The 21,604-nt window shown below is 44.0% G+C and overlaps 1 protein-coding gene across 2 annotated transcripts in view; it reads left to right on the top strand.

The window, feature by feature from the left end:
* CERS5 (ceramide synthase 5) overlaps positions 1–21,604 on the top strand; it is a 46,516-nt gene that overhangs the window by 23,212 nt on the left and 1,700 nt on the right. The window contains exons 2-10 of one of the 2 annotated variants that reach the window (XM_060195391.1): positions 7,370–7,475; positions 8,599–8,729; positions 9,618–9,675; positions 13,573–13,623; positions 14,283–14,375; positions 17,845–17,973; positions 18,080–18,186; positions 20,113–20,269; positions 21,287–21,395. In XM_060195391.1, the coding sequence (XP_060051374.1) occupies positions 7,370–7,475; positions 8,599–8,729; positions 9,618–9,675; positions 13,573–13,623; positions 14,283–14,375; positions 17,845–17,973; positions 18,080–18,186; positions 20,113–20,269; positions 21,287–21,395 (941 nt within the window). The remainder of the gene's footprint in view (positions 1–7,369; positions 7,476–8,598; positions 8,730–9,617; positions 9,676–13,572; positions 13,624–14,282; positions 14,376–17,844; positions 17,974–18,079; positions 18,187–20,112; positions 20,270–21,286; positions 21,396–21,604) is intronic. The other variant, XM_060195390.1, reaches the window with a different exon arrangement.

The following is a 21,604-nucleotide window of genomic DNA, read 5'->3' on the forward strand; positions in this document are numbered from 1 at the left end:
CAGTGTGTGCTGTGGAGACTGCATAATAGTTATGCAAAAGACTTGTCATGTGGGAGGCCCTAAGGTTCCAGGTTCAGTTCCCAGCATAAGCCAGAACTGAGCTGTGCTCTGGTGTCTCTCTCTGTATCTCTGTCATTAAGATAAATACATGTACAACAAAAACTATAGGACATTTCCAAAAGAAATAGAGAAGGACACACAGAAGTAGAAGAACATTCCTTGTTCCTGGATGGAAAGAATAAACATTTTTAAAGTGTCTGTGCTACCAAAAGCAATCTACAGTTTCACTGCAATCCTTACCAAATTCCAACTTTTCAAGTAAATTAAGCTACTTGTCCTAAAATTTGTGTGGAACCACAAAAGGCCATGAATTGCCAGAGCACTTCTGAGAAAAAAAGGAAACAATACAGAGGTATCACACTCCCTAAGTTAAATATATACTACAAAGTGGTAGTAATCAAAACAGCATGGTACTAGAATAAAAATGGACACTTGGTTCACTGGAGCAGAATCTAAAGCCAGAAAGGAGTCCACATGTATACAGCCACCTAGCACATGACAGAGGGGCCAAGACCATCAATGGGTAAAGAAGGTCTTTTCAACAGATGGTGCTGGGAAAATTGGACAGCCACATGGGGAAAAGTGAAACTAGACCGCCACCTAACACTATACACCAAGGTCAAATAAAATGGGTTAAAGATCTAAGGATTAACGGGGCTGGGTGGTGGCACACCTGGTTGAACGTACATGTTACAGTGCATAATGACCCCAATTTGAGCCCCTGGTTCCCACCTGCAGGGGGAAAGCTTTTCCAGTGGTGAAGCAGTGCTGCAGGTGTCTCTCTGTCTCTCTACCTCCCCTTCCCTCAATTTCTGACTATCTCTATCAAATAAATAAATTTTTAAAAATCTAAATATTAGACCAGAAACTTAAATTTTTTAAAAATATTTTTATTTTATTTATTCCCTTTTGTTGTCCTTGTTGTTTTATTGTTGTAGTTATTATTATTGTTGTGGTCGTTGTTGGATAGGACAGAGAGAAATGGAGAGAGATGGGGAAGACAGGGGGAGAGTAAGACAGACACCTGCAGACCTGCTTCACTACTTGTGAAGCAACTCCCCTGCAGGTGGGGAGCCGGCGGCTCAAACCGGGATCCTTACACCGGTCCTTGTGCTTTGCACCAGGTATGCTTGACCCGCTGTGCTACCGCCCGACCCCCCAGAAACTTAAATTTTATAGAAGAAAATGTTGGTGAAACTTTGTAGGACCTTCACATCAAAAATGTATTGGAGACTCACCCCCGCAACACACACAGGTATGGGAAATGAAAACGAGTAAATAAATGGGATTACGTGAAACTAGAAAACTTATACACATCAAAAGCAAACTACACAAGGATAACCAGGCTACCCAGTAAATGGGAAAAGACACTTGCACATCACACATCAGACAAATGACTGATAACAGATCTACAAAAGAAACAGAAATAACCCAATAAAAAAAAGTGAGCCGGGAGTCAGGCAGTAGCGCAGCAGGTTAAGCGCAGGTGACACAAAGCACAAGGACCAGCACAAGGATCCCGGTTCAAGCCGCCAGCTCCCCAGGTAGTGAAGCAGGTCTGCAGGTGTCTGTCTTTCTCTCCTTCTCTCCACCTTCCCCTCCTCTTTCCATGTCTCTCTGTCCTATCCAACAACGACGGCATCAATAACAACAACAATAATAATTACAACAATAAAACAAGGGCAGCAAAAGGAAATAAATATTTAAAAAGAAAGTGATCTAAAACTGAACAGTTTTCTAAAAAGAGATCACATGGCCCACAGACACATGAGGAATGCTCCACTTATCATTAGGGAAATGCAAATGAAAACCACACTGAGATACTCTCACACCTGAGAGAATGGCTGATATCACAAACCAGGAAATGACAGGAGTCGGAGAGGAGAAAAGGGCCTCTGCTACAGTGCTGGTGGGAATGCAGACTGGTACGTCACCTTTGGAAGACCGTATGGAAAGTCCTTAAATGAAAACAGAATTACCTTATGATCTGGCAATCCCACTCTTGGGCGTTTATCCACTGGACACTAGAACCCTAATCAGAAAGAACATGTGCTCCCCTGTGCTCAGACTTGGGTCTTTGTATTTATTTATTTATTCCCTTTCGTTACCCTTGTTTTTTTATTGTTGTTGTTGTTGGATAGGACAGAGAGAAATGGAGAGAGATGGGGGAGAGAAAGACACCTGCAGACCTGCTTCACCGCCTGTGAAGCAACTCCAGCAGGTGGGGCTCAAACCTGGATCCTTAGGCCGGTCCTTGTGCTTTGCACCACCTGCGTTTAACCCACTGTGCTACCACCTGACTCCCGTTCATAGGTGTTTTATTCACAATGGCCAAAGAGTGGAAGCAGCCTAATGATTAGCTAAAGAAGTTAGGGGATAGTGGTCCAGGAGGTGGCGCACTGGATAGAGCACTGGACTCTCAAGCATGAGGTCCTGAGTTTGATCCCTGGCAGCACATGTACCAGAGTGATGTCTGGTTCTTTCTCTCTCTCTCTCTTACTCTGCAATCAAAAAAGATGATATTGAATAGAAAAAATGAAAGAACTTGAGGTGGTTATGTTTAGCGAAATAGATGAAAGACAACTACAGATGATTTCACTCATATGGAACCTAGAGATACGATTTACATGAACTTGCAAAAAAAAAAAAAAAATCCAAACAAAACAGAAGCAAGTAAACTGTAAGACTTGTGAGAACTCTGGTGGTGATCTTTATATAGTGTAATCTTATAGCCTTGTAACAAACTATTAATAATAAAAGTATTAATAAATAGGGAAATACATAAAAAAATTTTCAGTGGCTTTTAAATTTTTTGTCTTATTTGACAGAACAGAGAATTGAGAGGGAGAGAGACAGAGACACCTGCAGCCCTGCCCACTGCTTGTGAAGCTTCCCCCCTCCCCCACACGGTGGGGGCCATGGGCTTGAATATGGGTCATTCATTGTGCATGTGCCACCATCCTGCCCCTTAAAAAAATTTTTTTGGGGGCCAGGTGGTGGCTCACCTGGTTGAGCATACATGTTACAATGTGTAAAGACCAGGGTTCAATTCCCCGGTCCCCACCTGCAGGGGGAAAACTTTGCGAGTGGTGAAGCGGGCTGTAGGGGGTCTCTGTCTCGTTCACTTTCTCTCTCCCCCATCCTTCTCGAATTCTGACTGTCTCTATCCAATAAAGATAATTTAGAAATTAAAAAAAAAAATTTTTTTTTGTAGGGCCCAAGTGGTAGTGCGCCTAGTTAAGCGCTCACATTACAGTGTGCAAGGACCCAGGTTCCAGCCCCTGGTCTCCACCTGCAGGGGGAAAGTTTCACGAGTGGTGGAGCAGGTCTGTAGGTGTCTCTCTCCCTCTACCTCCCTCTCCCCTCTCAGTTTCTCTCTATCCAATAATAAATAAATAAAAATATTTTTTAAAGATTTTATTTATTTATTCATGAGAAAGGAGAGAGAGAAAGAGCCATACATCATTCTGGTACATATGCTGCCAGGGATCAAACTCAGAACCTCATGCTTAAGAGTCCAATGCTTTAGTCACTGCGCCACCTCCCGGACCACTGTTTTTTTTTTTCTTTTTATCAGAACATTATTCAGCTCTGGCTTATGGTGGTCTGGAGATTGAACCTAGGACTTTGGAGCCTCAGGCATGAGAACCTGTTTGCATAACCATTATGCTATCTGTCCCTACCCTAAAAACTTTTTTAGAGAGACATCTGCAGCATTACTTCACCACTCACAAAGCTTTCCCCCTGCAGGTTGGGACTGGGGGCTCAAGCCCGGGTCATTTTGCCATGTAGTATGTGTGCTTAATCAAGTGTACCACTGCCTGTCCCCACAGTTTGTTTGTTTATTTTTAAATATTTATTTTATTTATTTATTCCCTTTTGTTGCCCTTGTTGTTTTATTGTTGTAGTTATTATTGTTGTTGTCGTCATTGTTGGATAGGACAGAGAGAAATGGAGAGAGGAGGGGAAGACAGAGAGGAGGAGAGAAAGATAGACACCTGCAGACCTGCTTCACCGCCTGTGAAGCGACTTCCCTGCAGGTGGGGAGCCGGGGTTCGAACCGGGATCCTTATGACGGTCCTTGTGCTTTGCACCACCTGCGTTTAACCTGCTGCACTACAGCCCGACTCCCTATTTATTTTTGCCTCCAGGGTTATCACTGGGGCTCGGTGCCAGCACTATGAGTCCACTGCTCCTGGGGCCTTTTTTCCCCTCAAGTTTTTGAATAGGACAGAGAAATTGAGAGAGGATGAGAAGATAGAGGGAGAAAGATAGACACCTGCAGACCTACTTCATAGCTTGTGAAGTGACACACACACACACACACACACACACACACACACACACACACCCTTGCAGATAGGTAACCTGGGCTCAAACCGGGATCCTTGAGCAGGTCCTTGCATTTTGTACTATGTACACTTAACCTGGTATGCCACCACCCACCCCCACCCAAATATTTAAAATATATATATATGTGTATATATATATATATATATATATTTTTTTTTGATTCTCGCAGTCCAGGAATTGGCGCAATGAATATAGCTTTGAACTTGTAAGGTTGAGTTTGATTCCCAGCATTCCATATGACAGAGCTCTCATTCTTGTTCATAAATACAATTTATTTATTTATTTACTTTATCTCCAGGCTTATCACTGGGGCTCGGTGCCTGCACTACGAATCTACTGCTCCTAGAGGCCATTTTCCCCATTTTTGTTGGCCTTGCTGTTATTGCTATTGTTGTTGGATAGGACAGAGATATTGAAAGAGGAGGGAAGACAGAGAGGGAGAGAGAAAGATACCTGCAGACCTGCTTCACCACTTGTGATGCAAGCCCCCACACACAGGTGGAGAGCTGGGGGCTCAAACCGGGATCTTTCCATTAGTCCTTGCTCTTCAAACTATGTGTGCTTAACCCGCTGAGCTACCTCCCAGCCCCCCAAATTATTATTTTTTTATTTTTTAATATTTATTCATTTTCCCTTTGTTTTTTACCTTGTTGTTGTTATTGTTGTTGTTATTGATTTCTTTGTTGTTAGATAGGATGGAGAGGGGGGGGGGAGAGAAAGACACCTGCAGACCTGCTTCACCACTTGTGAAGCGACTCCCCTGCAGGTGGGGAGCCAGGAGCTTGAACCGGGATCCTCTCGCTGGTCCTTGTGTTTTGTGCCACCTGCACTTAACTGCTGCGCTACCGCCTGACTCCCCAAAATTAATTTTTTAAAAATGTGACTTACAGGGAGTCGGGCTGTAGTACAGCGGGCTAAGCGCAGGTGGCGCAAAGCACAAAGACCGGCATAAGGATCTCGGTTCGAACCCCAGCTCCCCACCTGCAGGGGAGTAGCTTCACAGGCGGTGAAGCAGGTCTGCAGGTGTCTATCTTTCTCTCCTCCTCTCTGTCTTCCCCTCCTCTCTCCATTTCGCTCTGTCCTATCCAACAACAACAACAACAATAATAACTACAACAATAAAACAAGGGCAACAAAAGGGAAAAAACAAAAATAATATAAAAAAAATAAATTAAATAAATATTTTTTTAAAAATAAATAAAAAATGTGACTTACACTTTGTAGGTCTGAAGATTCAAGACATTTTTTTTTTCTTTTTTTAAGATTTTTTTTTTGTTTATTATTTTCATGAGAGTCAGTCCTGGCATCAAACTAGGGACCTCCTGCCTACAGGTTCGAGTTCTGTTGCTATACTACCTCCTGAACTGCAAGATCATACATTTATACAGAAAAGGGGAAAAAAGGAAAAGCCAGTAATGGAATTTGTTCTTATAAACCTTCTGTTAGTAGCTAGGATGTTATGGTTCATCTCATAGACGGAAAAAAACAAAAACAAAATAGACATTCAGAGATTAAAGAGGCTGAATTCTTACAGGCAGTAAATGGCAGGCTTCTGGTTTGATCTGGATATTTGTGACTTTAAAGCATAGAATGTGAAAAGAGGAAAAATAGAAATAAAGCTTAGGGTGTGGAGGGTAGATAGCATAATGGTTATGCAAACAGACTCTCATGCCTGAGGATCCAAAGTCCCAGGTTCAGTCCCCCGCACCAGAGCTGAACAGTGCTCTGGTTAAAAAAATAAAGTAAAATAAAATAAAATAAAATAATAATAATATAAAAAAAGAAATAAAGCTTAGGTTCCAGTAATTCTTCAACAGGTCACTTCTCACGTGAGTCCAAGGTAGAATCCAAGACTAACTAAATCTAAATCAAAAGGCCTGGCTCCCTGCCAAGTTTTTTCCTCTTACCTCCATCATCCCCCTAATCAGGATCCTCTTTGGAGATTGGGAGATGGCGTCGTGGATAAAGCATTGGACTCTCAAGCATGAGGTCTTGAGTTCAATCCCCGGCAGTACATGTGCCAGAGTGACGTCTGGTTCTTTCTCTCTCTTCTCCTATCTTTCTCACGAATAAATAAAATCTGGGGGAGAAAAAGAGTTCTAACTTTAAAATTCTTCTTTATTCTTTTTGTTTGTTTTTGAAATATTTATTTTTTAAAGATTTTATTTATTTATTTATTAATGAGAAAGATAGGAGGAGAGAGAAAGAACCAGACATCACTCTGGCACATATGCTGCTGGGGTCGAACTCAGGACCTCATGCTTGAGAGTCCAAAGCTTTATCACTGTACCACCTGGACCACTGAAATATTTATTTATTTATTCCCTCTTGTTGCCCTTGTTTTATTGTTGTAGTTATTATTGTAGTTATTATTGTCGTTTCTGGATAGGACATGGGGAAAAATGGGGAGAAGAGGGGGAGAGACAGACACCTGCAGACCTGCTTCACTGCTTGTGAAGTGACCCCTGCAGGTGGGGAGCTGGGGGCCATTTTTTTTTAGAAATTAATTTTTTAATATTTATTTGTTGCTTTTATTGTTTTATTGTTGTAGATATTATTGTTGTTGTCACTGATGTTGTCATTGTTGGATAGGACAGAGAGAAATGGCAAGAGGAGGGGGAGACCGAAGGAGAAAGACACTTGCAGACCTGCTTCACCACTTGTGAAGCGACTCCCCTGCAGGTGGCGGGCTGGGGGCTCGAACCAGGATCCTTACTCTGTTCCTTGCGCTTTGCACCACCTGCACTTAACCTGCTGCGCTACTGCCTGGCTCCCTTTTTTTTTTTCATCAGCTCAGCTCAGCTTCGGTGTATGGTGGCATGGGGAAACCTGGAATTTCAGAGCCTCAGGCATGAGAGTCTCTTTCCATAACCATTATGCTGTCTACCCCCACCTGATCCTCTTTATCGTTAGCAAACCATCCTCTGAATTGACTTTTGGGTTTTCTGTATTCCAGGTTTATTGCCAAACCCTGTGCACTCCATATTGGCATTCAGGACAGTGGTTCGTATCAGGCCCCACACAATGCGATCCTTGAAAAGGTGTTTGTGTCTATTACCAAGGTAAGTGGGCAAAGAAACCAAGGGAAGTGTCACATAAGGATTGTCCTACAGGGCAGGGGACAGTAGAGAGCAGGTGTATTTAAGGAATTAGGATGCGGTGATCTTTCACAACTGGGGAGTCTAAATAGTTGTAAGGAGAACTTGATTTCCTCAGGGAAATAAATGCCTTGGGCCAGGGTCTTGTTAAGTCAAGTTTACATGCATTTGAGTTTTAGGCCCAGCATCCACCACCTCTCCTTCCCTAGACGGAGCTCTTGTTTTGCTTTTATATTTCCCTGCAACTGTTTGTCATTACATATTAAGATGGCGAAAATTCTGACACCTCTGGAATTTTACTTTATTTTTAATAAAAAATTTTAAAATATTTACTCCCTTTTGTTGTCCTTGTTGTTTTATTTGTGCTTATTATTGTTGTCGTTGTTGGATAGGACAGAGAAAAATGGAGAGAGGAGGGGAAGACAGAGAGGAGTAGAGAAAGATAGTGAGGAGGAAAGAAAGACACCTGCAGACCTGCAGGTGGCGGGCTGGGGGCTTGAACCAGGATCCTTAGGCCAGTCCTTGTGCTTTGCGCCACCTGCCCTTAACCTGCTGTGCTACTGCCTGACTCCCTATTTGTAAAATTTCTATGCTATTGGAGACAAAACTTGGGAGGGGAGGGAGAGGTAGAGAGGGAAAGAGACAGAAAGACAGCTGTAACTCTACTTCACCACTCGTGAAGCTTTCCCCTTCAGGTGGGGATCAGGGACTTGAGCTTGGGTCCTTGCACATTGTAGTTTGTCTGCTTAACCAGGTACGTCACCGCTTTTTTTGTTTGTTTGTTTGTTTTTTTAACCAGAGTACTGCTCAGTTCTGGTAGTGCTGGGAATTAAATCTAGGACCTAGGAGCCTCAGGCATGAAAGACTTTGCAAAACCACCTTGCGGTCTCCCTAGCCCCAGTGTTTGGGCTAGGGCGACTAGAAAGTATATAGGCGAGTAGTCCCTGAAGTGTGGAACAGGATGTCCTGCTTAAAATGACTTTAGGGTGAAACTTAGCAAATAAGCGTCACTTGGATCATTGTGGTTATCGTGCGCTGGCCACTCGGCTAGTGAAGGAAACTGTTCTGACTGGCCTTACATCTGCAGTATCCTGATGAAAGAAGGCTGGAGGGACTGTCAAAGCAACTTGACTGGGATGTCCGGAAAATCCAATCCTGGTTTCGACATCGGAGGAATCAAGACAAACCCCCAACGCTCACTAAATTCTGTGAAAGCATGTAGGTGTGCAGAGGGAAGTGGGGAGAAGGGTGGACACATAGCTGGATTAAGGTTTTCTTTCTGGAAATCTGTAGTTAGACCGATGGCCAGTAGACTTAGACATAAGATGGCTCAGTGAGTCTATTACAGCTGGGAAAAGAGGGGCTTGGAACACTAAGCGAGATGTGGTCCCATTTTGTTCCCATTTTCCAGATATTTTGGGTTGGATTCCTGTAATTCCCTAGGCAGCTATGTACACCCTTGTATGTCGGATACTTCAGTGGACATTTTTTCCCTTTTGTTGCCTTTTTTTTTTTATTATTGCTGTAGTTATTATTGTTGTTATCATTGCTGTTGGATAGGACAGAGAGAAATGGAGAGAGGAGGGGAAGACAGAGAGGGGGAGAGAAAGATAGACACCTGCAGACCTGCTTCACCGCCTGTGAAGCGACTCCCCTGCAGGTGGGGAGCCCGAGCCTCGAACCGGGAACCTTACGCCGGTCATTGAGCTTCACGCTACGTGCGCTTAACCCGCTGCGCTACTGCCTGACTCCCTTAAGAGGACATTTTAGTGAGAAGCATCCCTTTTTTTGGATATACTAGACTTCATCTCCCTGAGTTCTTATAAATTCTCCTTTGGAAATAGTATGCATTTAAGGGGAAGGATTTGGCACTGTCGTCAGTGAGTTTGATATGGAAGGGAGCTTTATTAAAGCTGGTATACACTTGTGGAAATCCATTTGAAACAGCTTGGGATGTATCTTCGGCTTTTTAACAGTGCTTGCCCAATTCTGGAAACTTTCCCATCAACCTTATCTCCCGATCTATTATCTTGACTTCCCTAGCCTTAAAGACTTTGTTTTGAATGGATAGTCATTAACCCTCTCTCTTTTTTTTTTTTTACCTAGGTGGAGATTCACTTTCTATTTATGTATATTCTGCTATGGAATTAGATTTCTCTGGTCGGTGAGTATGAACATTCTCTAGTTCTTTGTTGTGATTTTTATTTTTTGCCTCCAGGGTTATAGTTGGGGCTTGGTGCCAGCATTACAAATCCACTGCTCCTGGTGACCATTTTTTCAATATTTTTGGATAGGAAGAGAGAAATTGAGAGAGATGGGGAAGATAGTGAGAGGGAGAGACATATAGAGACACCTGCTGACCGGCTTCATCACCTGTGAAGCGACTCCCCCTGCAGGTAAGGAGCTGGGGCCTCAAACCTGGATCCTTGTGCTTCATATTATGTGCACTTAACCCGTTGTGCCACTGCCCGGCCCTCTTTGTTGTAATTTTTTTCAGTTAGCTAGAAAGACCGTGGCACTGTTCGGCTCTGGCTTATAGTGGTGCTAGGTACTGAACCTTGGACTTTGGAGCCTCAGGATCAAAGTCTTTTGATAAACCACTGTACTATTTTCCAGCCTTGCTTTTCTGGTAGAAGGCATAGAAATAAAAGTTAGGGAGTTGGGTGGTAGCGCAGTGGGTTAAGCGCAGTTGGCACTAAGCGCAAGGACCGGCATAAGGATCTCGGTTTGAACCCCCAGCTCCCCACCTGCAGGGGAGTCGCTTCACAGGCGGTGAAGCAGGTCTGCAGGTGTCTGTCTTTCTCTCCCCCTCTCTGTCTTCCCCTCCTCTCTCCATTTCTCTCTGTCCTATCCAACAATGATGACATCAGTAACAACAACAATAATAAATATGTTTAGGTTTCTATTTTTCATCTTCTCTCCCCACCTCCCACTTTTAGGCCCATCCATTGGTCAGGTTTGTATGCTAAGTAGATTACCTTCTGTCTGGAACCTGACTTTAGAAGCCTTAGGACTATTGTTTTCCCCCTAAATAATGCTAACCACAGTGGTATTAATTAAACATACATAATGATTTACAAAGCACTGACAAGAATTGTGTATTTCCAAGGAGGAGACACTTATGAAATGAAATCATTAAGCCTTCGAAGTAGCTAACAGTTTTTCAGTGAATTATCAGAATCAAGTATTTTAAACTTCTTGATTCCTGATACTTTTTTAGTTTAGTACATACCTTTCTTGTAAATGATACAATCTGGTCTTCAAAATACATTAAACACTGGAGGTTGCTCAGAAGGTGGAGCGTGGGACTTGGATGTTTCGTCCCTGGTGCCACATGTGGCAGACAGAGCATACAAGTGCTTTGGTTTCTCCTGCCTTCCAATGCCCTCCCTTTCTCTGTAGTTAAGTAGTTTATATAAAACAAAATGTAGGGGCTGGGAGATAGCTCACTTGGTAAAGTATACATTTTACCATGTGTGAGAACCCAGGTTCAAGCCTCCAGCACCATATGGAGCATCAGCCACAAATGGAGCAGTGCTGGAGTGTCTCTCTCCTCTCCCTCCCTCCATGCTTCTGTTTATCTGAGATTGAAAGGGGAGCGGTAGAGGAGTCCTCTAGGAGCAGTGGAATTGCTAAAGTGTGAAGCTAGGGGTGGGGATAGACAAATGGTCATAGTTAAAAGATTTTAATCCTTTTTCTCTAACTAGACTAAATCAGATAATCTCTAAAGATTAAAACATTTGAACAGCATAGACAGTTTGAGCTGATATTTACATGACATTGCATCAACAACTGAGGAGTGATGTCCAAGTGTGCCTTGGACATCAACCATGATCACACGCCAGGCCATGAAAGTCTCAGTGAACTTTGAAATAATGTAATCCTTTTTTTTTTTAATATTTATTTTATTTATTTATTCCCTTTTGTTGCCCTTGTTGTTTTATTGTTGTAGTTATTGTTGTTGGTGTTGTTGGATAGAACAGAAAGAAATGGAGAGAGGAGGGGAAGACAGAGTGGAGGAGAGAAAGATAGACACCTGCAGACCTGCTTCACCGCCTGTGAAGCGACTCCCCTGCAGGTGGGGAGCTGGGGTTCGAACCGGGATCCTTACGCCGGTCCTTGTGCTTTGTGCCACCTGTGTTTAACCCGCTGCGCTACAGTCCGACTCCCAATGTAATCCTTTTTTAAAGATTTATTAGCAAGGTTGGTAGGGAGAACCAGAGTATCAGCCCTGGCACATGTGATGTAGAGATTAAACTCAGGACACCAAGCTTAAGATTCTAGCACTTGGGAGTCGGGTGGTGTCTATCTTTCTCTCCCCCCTCTGTCTTCCCCTCCCCTCTCTATTTCTCTGTCCTATCCAACAATGACAACAGTAATAACTACAACAATAAAACAAGGCAACAAAAGGGAAAAATAAATAAATTTAAAAAAAAAAAAAAAAGACTAATACTTACCCACTGTAGCACCTCCCAGGCTACAAAATGATGAAATTTTTATAGGATGTGTTTTCTGACCATAGTGAGATAAAGATATCTAAAACCTAGAGTAAGGAGGTAGCGCAGCAGGTTAAGCACAGGTGGCTCAAAGCGCAAGGACTGGTGTAAGGATCCCGGTTCTAGCCCCCGGCTCCCCACCTGCAGGGGAGTCGCTTCACAAGTGGTGAAGCAGGTCTGCAGGTGTCTATCTTTCTCTCTCCCTCTCTTTCTTTCCCATCTGTCTACATTTCTCTCTGTCCTATCTAACAATGACAACATCAATAACAACAACTAACACTAAAAAACAAGGGCAGAGAGTTGGGCAGTGGCACAGTGGGTTAAGCGCATATGGCGCAAAGCACAAGGACCGGCTATGGATCCCGGTTCGAGCCCCCAGCTCCCCACCTGCAGGGGAGTCGCTTCACAAGGAGTGAAGCAGGTCTGCAGGGTCTATCTTTCTCTCCCCCTCCTCTCTCCATTTCTCTCTGTCTTATCCAGCAACGACGATATCAATAACCACAACAATGTTAAACAACAAGGGCAACAAAAGGGAAAATAAATAAATAAATATTTAAAAAGATATCTAAAACTATATGAAAGTTACACAATTCTAAATCACCCATGGATCAAAAAAAAAAAAAAAATCACAAGAGAAAAAATAAATGATCAGTATCGGGAAAAAAAAAAGATTGTATCATTATATATTTTTAGTAAGATAATATTATAGCACATTATTGGTAATAAATTCAGCAGTTTAGATGAAATAGATCCCTTAAAGGACATACTGAAACTTCATTGGAGATGATTTCTTTTCACTTTGAATCTTTGCCATAGAGGTCTTGTGCTCTCTCTCTCTTGATCAAATGGAATCCTTATTTTACTACATCCTAGGTGGTAGTGTTTCCTAAAATCCCTCGAGTGCTCACTGCTGTTATTTGTCACAGGGCATAGTTTTTTTTGTTTGTAATAGCACTTTTATGTTGTCGAAGAAAAACCTAGCCATTTTTAAGCTTTTAAAAAGATCCCTAAATTCAGTCAGTGGGGATTCCTTTTTCTTTCTTTCTTTTTAACTTTCTTTTCTTTATTTATTCCCTTTTGTTGCCCTTGTTTTATTGTTGTAGTTATAATAGTTATTGTTACTGATGTCGTTGTTGGATAGGACAGGAAGAAATGGAGAGAGGAAGGGAAGATGGGGGAGAGAGATAGACACCTGCAGACCTGCTTCACTGCCTGTGAAGCGACTTCCCTGCAGGTGGGTAGGCGGGGCTCGAACTGGGATCCTTACGTTGGTCCTTGCGCTTAACCTGATGCACTACCGCCTGACCCCCCCTTTTTTTATAGAGACAGAGAGGCAGAGAAAGTGTATATGAGAGAGACCAAAGCACCAACATCTCCTTCAGTGCAGTGGGAGCCAGACTCAAGTCTAGGTTGCACTTGGCAAAGCAGTGTTCTCTCCTAGTGAGCTATTTCACTGCCTGCCCTGGGTTCCCTTTTCTTCCCCGTTAGTTTTGTCCCTAGAGAGTGCATTATATAGCAGAAGAGAATCCTAAAGGCTGACCTGGACTGTCTGTTTTCTTTTATAGTCGCCTTGGTTCTGGGACACTCGACAGTGCTGGCATAGCTATCCATACCAGGTAGGAGCCAAGTCCTTTCAAAACATGAAGGGAGGGACCAAAGTGCATTGCCAGCCCCGGGACGGATGGTGCATTTGTGTGGTGTAGGAGGGTTTGGGGGGCGGGGGGAGAGACTAGGGACTAGGTGTTGAGTCTTTTAAGGCATATATTCACTGCCGCTGTTTCTGGCACCCCAGTAGCAGACCTTGGACTACGTCACCCTACTTGGACTAGGAGAAAAAACAGTTTACTGATAGTGACTGAGGTAGTTTCTGGTTCGGGTCTCCCATTTGAATCAAGGATAACTTGTCTTCTTCAGAGGATATTGGTTCTAATCTATACTAGGAAAAAAAAAATCCAGGGAACTACTTATAACAACAGGGCTGACAACACTAGTGCTGTAACTCTAGACATGCTGATTGCGATATGGGGGTGGATGGGTGTGTGTCCGTCCATCCAGCTGCCCTTCCATGTGTGATCTGTAAATGACAAAACATGAAGATAAGTGCGCTAAGAGTAGAAGGTAGAGCTTTAAGTCTCCATTTAAGACCAAAGTCTCCTGCAGATTTTGGCCGATGACATCTTAACAGTTGTAGATACTGACTGACCCTCTAGGCAGAAATGGAAGGAATCTTGGACTAACTGGTATTTTATTATTATTTTTTCTTTCTCTCTTCCAGCCTCTTACAAGTGGCCTTTATTACTATTATATCATGGAGTTGGCTTTCTACTGGTCTCTTATGTTTTCTCAGTTCACAGACATTAAAAGAAAGGTAAGACCGTTGATTTGATTCGTTCAGCTGCAGCCTCCTTTCCAGCAGCTCCCATTCTGTCAGTGTCATGAATTATTTACCTCAACTAGGACAACAAAGGAAGGAAAGTCTGTTTGATGGAACTATTAATTCTTTTGGAATATTCTCAGAAAGGATGCTTGACTGATGTGAAGTATGTGAGACACTCCGAGCATCCTAGGATAAGACAGTAAACCTGCTAAGAAACATGCCTTTTCTTTTCTTTTTTTTAAATATTTTATTTATTTTCCTTTTTGTTGCCCTTGTTGTTTTATTATTGTAGTTGTTATTGTTGTTATTGATGTCATCATTGTTAAATAGGACAGAGAGAAATGGGGAGAGAAAGATAGACACCTGCAGACCTGCCTCACCGCCTGTGAAGTGAGTCTCCCCTGCAGGTGGAGAGCTGGGGGCTTGAACCAGGATCCTTATGCCGGTCCTTGCGCTTCACGCTACATGGCTTAACCTGCTATGCCCAACTCTCCTTTTTCCTTATTTTTGTCCAAGTCTTTCCAGCAGATGCAAAGCTCATCAGAACTTGGGGAGAACAAGTCTAGATGCAGGAAAAGGCCTGACTCTGGATCTGTGGGGTTTTGTTTTTTTTTTTATGAGAAAGATTAGAGGAGAGAGAAAGAACCAGACATCACTCTGGCACATGTGCTGCCAGGGATCAAACGTGGGACCTCATTCTTGACCACAGGATCTGTTGTTTGTTGTTTTACATCTCTTTTCCCTACTTGGTGACCTCACTAATTCAGTGTCAGCTAGAAGAGTGTTTAGATGGCTTAATTTGCCCTCCTCTTGCTATTGTTTAAGAAACAAAGATTTGGAGAAGTGAGATGCCTTGCCCACATTAACGATAAAGCTGGAAATGACTCAGAGTTTACATAATCAGTCAGAAAAGATAAAATCTGGCGCAAAGTGCAGGGACCGGCGGAAGGATCCCAGTTTGAGCCCCCGGCTCCCCACCAGCAGGGGAGTCACTTCACAGGCGGTGAAGCAGGTCTGCAGGTGTCTGTCTTTCTCTCCCCCTCTCTGTCTTCCCCTCCTCTCTCCATTTCTCTCTGTTCTATCCAACAATGATGACATCAATAACTAATAACTACAACAATAAATCAACAAGGGCAACAAAAAGGGAATGAATAAATATTTTTATTAAAAGACAAAATCTTCACCGTTTATTGGATACACCTGACATAAACTGGTTCTAATTACTTGAACCCTGATCTGTTGCCACCTCATGGTTATTTGGGTAAAGAAAACCTAAGGAGCCAGGCGGTGGCACAGCAGGTTAAATGCACATGGCACAAAGCGCAAAGGCTGGCCTAAGGATCCCAGTTCGAGCCCCTGGCTCCTCACCTGCCAGGGGGGTTGCTTCACAGCCGTGAAGTAGGTCTGCAGGTGTCTGTCTTTCTCTCCCCTTCTCTGTCTTCCCCTCCTCTCTCGATTTCTCTCTGTCCTACCCAACAACAATGATAATAAGCAACAAAGGCAAAAAGGGGGGAAATATATATATACACATATTTATAAAATCTGGATTGACATTTTATGGGACTGTATGAACACCAGCCTATTAGCTGTGTAATCTATAAACTTGATAAACAATTCAAATGCCTTTTACTCTTCTGTTAAGGAAACAGAGGCCCTCTCATTAAAGTTTATTTCAGGATTGGCAAAGCTCACTTGAATAGTGAACTTGCTTTGCCATGTGCACAACTCAGGTTCGAGCCTGGCCCCCACTGAAGGAATCTTCAATGTTGTGGTGTCTCTCTATATCTAAGTCAGCCCCACCTGCAGGGGGATCACTTCAGAAGCGGCGAAGCAGCTCTGCAGGTGTCTATCTTTCTTTCCCCGTCTTTTCTTCCCCTCTCCATTTCTGTCTTATCCAACAACAATAACATCAATAACAACAACAGTAATAACCACAACAACGATAAAACAAGGACAACAAAAGGAAAAAAATAACTTCCAGGAGCAGTGGATTTGTGGTGCAGGCACCGAGCCCCAGCAATAACCCTGGAGGCAAAAAAAAAAAAAAAGTCAGTTTGCAAGGCGAAATCCCATTGGCAACCAAAAATATATAAATTTTTCCCTTCTAATTTTATTTTGATAGAGAAATTAAGGAGAGAGATAGATACCTGCAGACCTGCTTCACCACTATGAAGCTTCCACCCCCCAACCCCCACAGGTGGGGATAGAAGGCTCGAACCTGGGTCCTTCATGGTAACGTGCACTCAACCTAGTGCGCCACCACTCAGCCCCTCAAAATAATTTTTAAACAAAATAACAATTTTAGTACATGACACATACAAAGAGTTCTACAGTATGTAATTTTAAAGCTATGTTAGAATGTGTATTTGTTAACCCATCCCTAACTCAAGAACATCCCATCTGTCTATGTAGAACACAGATTGGGGGGGCCGGGCATTGGTACACCGAGTTAAGTGCACATGATACAAAGTGCAAGTGAAGCAGGTCTGTAGGTGTCTCTCTTTCTCTCCCCCTCTCTGTCTTCCCCTCCTCTCTCCATTTCTCTCTGTCCTATCCAACAACAATAATTACAACAGTAAAACAACAAGGGTAACAAAAGGAAATTTTTTAAAAAGTGACTTGTTTTTAAATAGAGGTCAATTTTCCTTCTTTTCTATGTAACTGTTCAGCTGTTGCATTTCTTGAAAAGATGATTTCCTCACTGAATTGTCCTAGCACCTTGCAGATCGACCCCCTGGGGCTGGGTGGTGGTGCACCTGGTTAAGCCCCCCCTTGCTTCTCTTATTTCTGGCTGTTCTATTCCAATAAATGAAAAAAATAGGGGAAAAAATTTACTCTTTAAAAAGAAATAAAATTGATTCCTTTTGTGCTTTGAACTTTATTAATGTAGGTTATGGGTCAGTCGATTTTTAGAGTTTTGGATTAAGCACTTGGTAGCTTCTCTCTCTTTTTTTTTTTTTATTTGCTCGGTAGCTTTTTTTTTCCCCCAGGGTTATTGCTGGGGCTGGTGCCTGCACCATGAATCCACCGCTCCTGGAGGCCATTTTTTTTCTCCTTTTGTTGCCCTTGTTGTAGCCTCGTTGTGGTTATTATTGTTATTGTTGATGTTCATTGTTGGATAGGACAGAGAGAAATGGAGAGGAGGGGAAGACAGGGGGAGAGAAAGACAGACACCTGCAGACCTGCTTCACCACCTGTGAAGCGACTCCCCTGCAGGTGAGGAGCCGGGGGGTTGGGGGCTCGAACCAGGATCCTTACGCCAGTCCTTGTGCTTTGTGCCATGTGTGCTTAACCTGCTGCGCTACCGCCCGACGCCCGCTCGGTAGCTTCTTAAGGGAGAATCTAACAGAGTGGAACTTGGGAGGGACAGTGGGATCGGGGTGGGAAGGTCCTTTGCCGAGCTGCCCAACATCTCTACAGCTTGGCCCCTCCTGCCTCTTGTATCTTCTGACACTTGTAGGATTTCCTGATAATGTTTGTGCATCACTTGGCCACCATTGGTCTGATCACGTTCTCCTATACCAACAACATGGTTCGGGTGGGAACACTCATCATGTGTCTGCACGATGTCTCAGACTTCTTGCTGGAGGTAAGACCTATTCCTCTTCCTTGTGTCTACTCCCTCTGCTTCCACCGACTCCCGCTATGTGAGAACTGACTTTCTCCCCAGTATAATTCTTACCTTTGTTCTCCAGGCAGCCAAGCTGGCCAATTATGCCAAGTACCAGCGTCTTTGTGACGTCCTTTTTGTTATCTTCAGTGCTGTTTTTATCGTCACTCGTCTAGGAATCTACCCATTCTGGTGAGTGTTAGGGCTGTGAGACTGGGGTGATTAGACAGCTAATGATACCATTTGCCAACTTGGGGAACAGAATACTCGGAACCCAGTTGCCCTGCTTTTTTCTTGACCTCACCTGACCCTTCATGGACTGTCTGAGGACCTGTTTCCTTGCACACTGCTTCTAGTGAAGTGTGAGCCAGACTCAGAGAGCCAACTCTCCAAGCTATGGTTTTCCTTGACTCCTTTTGGAGGAACATTCCTTATTGGATCCAAATAATTCCTTTGCTTTCTTTTGCACCAATTGCAAAATTCTTCAGCTCTTGTTTTCCTGCTCTGACTCCTTTCCTTCACCCTGATGAACACACACTCCCACATTCTTTTTTTTTTTTTTCTTCCTCCAGGGTTATTGCTGGGCTCGGTGCCTGCACCATGAATCCACCGCTCCTGGAGGCCATTTTTTCCCCCTTTTGTTGCCCTTGTTGTAGCTTCGTTGTGGCTATTATTATTGCCCTTGTTGACGCAATTCGTTGTTGGATAGGACAGAGAGAAATGGAGAGAGGAGGGGAAGACAGAGAAGGGGAGAGAAAGACAGACACCTGCAGACCTGCTTCACCGCCTGTGAAGCGACTCCCCTGCAGGTGGGGAGCCGGGGCTCGAACCGGGATCCTTACGCTGGTCCCTGCGCTTTGCGCCACGTGCGCTTAACCCACTGCGCCACCGCCCGACCCCCCACATTCTTATTTTTATACTCACTCCTGCTGATACAAAGTCAGTGATCCCCTGGGTTGGTGATTTGACTTAAACCATTAGTTCCTAAGAATTACGTATTTTCTTCTTCTTTTTTTAATATTTTCCCTTTGTTGCCCTTGTTTTTTATTGTTGTTATTGATGTTGTTGGATAGGACAGAGAGAAATGGAGAGAGGAGGAGAGAAAGATAGACACCTGCAGACCTGCTTCACCGCCTGTGAAGTGACTCCCCTGCAGGTGGAGAGCTGGGGGCTCGAACCGGGATCCTTATGCCGGTCCTCGCGCTTGGCGCCACATGCGCTTAACCCGCTACGCTACCACCCGACTCCCTGAATTACGTATTTTCATGACCCAGGAGGTGGCACAGTGGATGAAGCATTGGACTCTCAAGCATGAGGTCCCAAGTTTAATCCCCAGCAGCACATGTACTGGAGTGACATCTGGTTCTTTCTCCTATATATTTATTTATTTGTTCCCTTTTGTTGTCCTTGTTGTTTTATTGTTGTAGTTATTATTGATGTCATTGTTGTTGGACAGGACAGAGAGAAATGGAGAGAGGGTGAGAGAAAGATAGACACCTGCAGCCCTGCTTCACTGCCTGTGAATGAATCCCCTGCAGGTGGGGAGCCGGGGGCTCGAACCGGGATCCTTACTCCGGTCCTTGAGCTTTGCACCACTTGTGCTTAACCCACTGCACTACTGCCCGACTCCCCTCTCCTATATTTCTAATAAATAAAATTATTTTATTTGTTGGATAGAGACAGAGAAATCCAGAGGGAGAGAGAGAGAGACGCCTACAGCCCTGCTTCACCACTCATGACCCCCTCTGTAGGTAGGGGCTGGGGGGTTGAACCTAGATCCCTGTGCAAATAAGTCTTTAAAAAAAATTACATATTTTCGTGGGGGGGGGCTGGGTGGTGGCACACCTGGGTAAGCATACATATTACAGTGCATAAGGACCTAAGTTCAAGTCCTGGTCTCCACCTGCAGGGGTAATTAGCCTAATAAGTAGTTAAGCAATGTTGCAGGTCTATCTCTCCCCCTTCTTTTTTTTCTTCTTCTTAACTCCTATCTAAATTAAATTTTATAAGGTGTGTGGGGAGGAGAAAAGCATACCTGGTTCTTTTGGCCAAGAAGCTCAGCTTCACCCTCTGCCTGGCTTTGACTCTACTATCTTCCCCCCTTCGCCTCCCTCTTAGGATCCTAAACACGACCCTCTTTGAGAGTTGGGAGATGATCGGGCCCTATCCCTCCTGGTGGCTCTTCAATGGCCTTCTCCTGGTCCTACAGATTCTGCATGTCATCTGGTCCTACCTAATTGTCCGGATTGCTTTCAAAGCCTTGATCCGGGGAAAGGTGAGAATGAAAGGTGGTTTCTTACACTCGGGCCAAGGGCTAGACAGGATCGGGACTCAGGTCAGTAGGCCTTACTCAGCAGAACTTCTGGATCGAGCCTGTAAGCCCCACTTACAGAAGCAGACCCAGCAACAAGCCAGGGACTCCAGAACTTTGCTGTATGCTGTATAGCCTTTTTATGATTTAGATTCTAGACAAATCAACTGACCCCACCCCCCCGTCCTTTAAGGGAAACTTCTGTTAAATAAGGAATAAGAAAAATAAAGCTAGGGCAGGGGTAGATAGCATAATGGTTATGCAAACAGACTGTCATGCCTGAGCCTTTGAAGTCCCAGGTTCAATCCCCTGTACCACCATAAACCAGAGCTGAGCAGTGCTCTGGCAAAAGAAAAACAACTTTTTTTTTTTAACCTTTTTAAAAATTTGATAGGGGAGATAGAGGGAGAAAGAGACAAACACCTGCAGCACTGCTTCACCACTCATGAAGCTTTCCCCCTGTAGGTGGGGACCTGAGACTTGAACCCAGGTCTTTGTGGTGTGTGCACTTAATCAGGTGCACCACGGCCCAGCCCCACCTCAACCATGTCCTCTCCTTTCCCTGCCTTCAGACATGTTAGATGAGCAGAACAGTGGTAGAGCCATGCCATCCCCAAGGTGACTACACTGTGGTGTCCAAGCCCTTTATTTAAGGGGCTAAGTACTGGCCTCCCCCACTGCTGTATGAAGTCAGGGTCCCAAGGGAGACAGGCATTCTGGGTTTAAACACACGTTAAGTGTTCCAAAGCACGAAGTATAAATTTCATAACAGAACTTCTCAAGTTCTGAAGCAGTCAAGCTCTGATTAGCTCAGCGGCTGGGGGCTTCACCCTTGAGTGCTGCAGAATCCCAGAAGGAAGAGGCTGTGGTAGAGGTGACAAGCCTTATATGGGCTCCTGTGTGACCCGATAGCGCAGTGTGTCTGTGCACCTCGCTGTAGCTACTAGATATCTCTTTTTCCTGCTTTTCTTCCCTGACCAGGTAACCTGTCCAAGAAGGATTAGACCCAGGCTCTGTACTCTCCACTCTTTTCTCACCTCCTTCCTTTTTTCTATGCCTGGCGGGAGCTGGACAGTTTCATCTCTTGCATGTAAGTGTATCTGTGCTTGTAGTAGTCAGTGAGGCGTGTCTGTCTGAATGTTTCTTTTCCTCCCTGCTTGCTCTCCTTCTTTCCCCCCAAGTTGTTTCAGAGCATGTTGTCTCTCCAGACCCATGGGGGGATTGTTGACTGGAGCTCAGATTGTTAGATTTTTTGTCCCCTAAGGTGAGGCAAGAAGTGAGTCGACTCTTTCTCTTCTA

Source organism: Erinaceus europaeus, chromosome 7, assembly GCF_950295315.1.
Source record: "Erinaceus europaeus chromosome 7, mEriEur2.1, whole genome shotgun sequence".
Taxonomy (NCBI): domain Eukaryota; kingdom Metazoa; phylum Chordata; class Mammalia; order Eulipotyphla; family Erinaceidae; genus Erinaceus; species Erinaceus europaeus.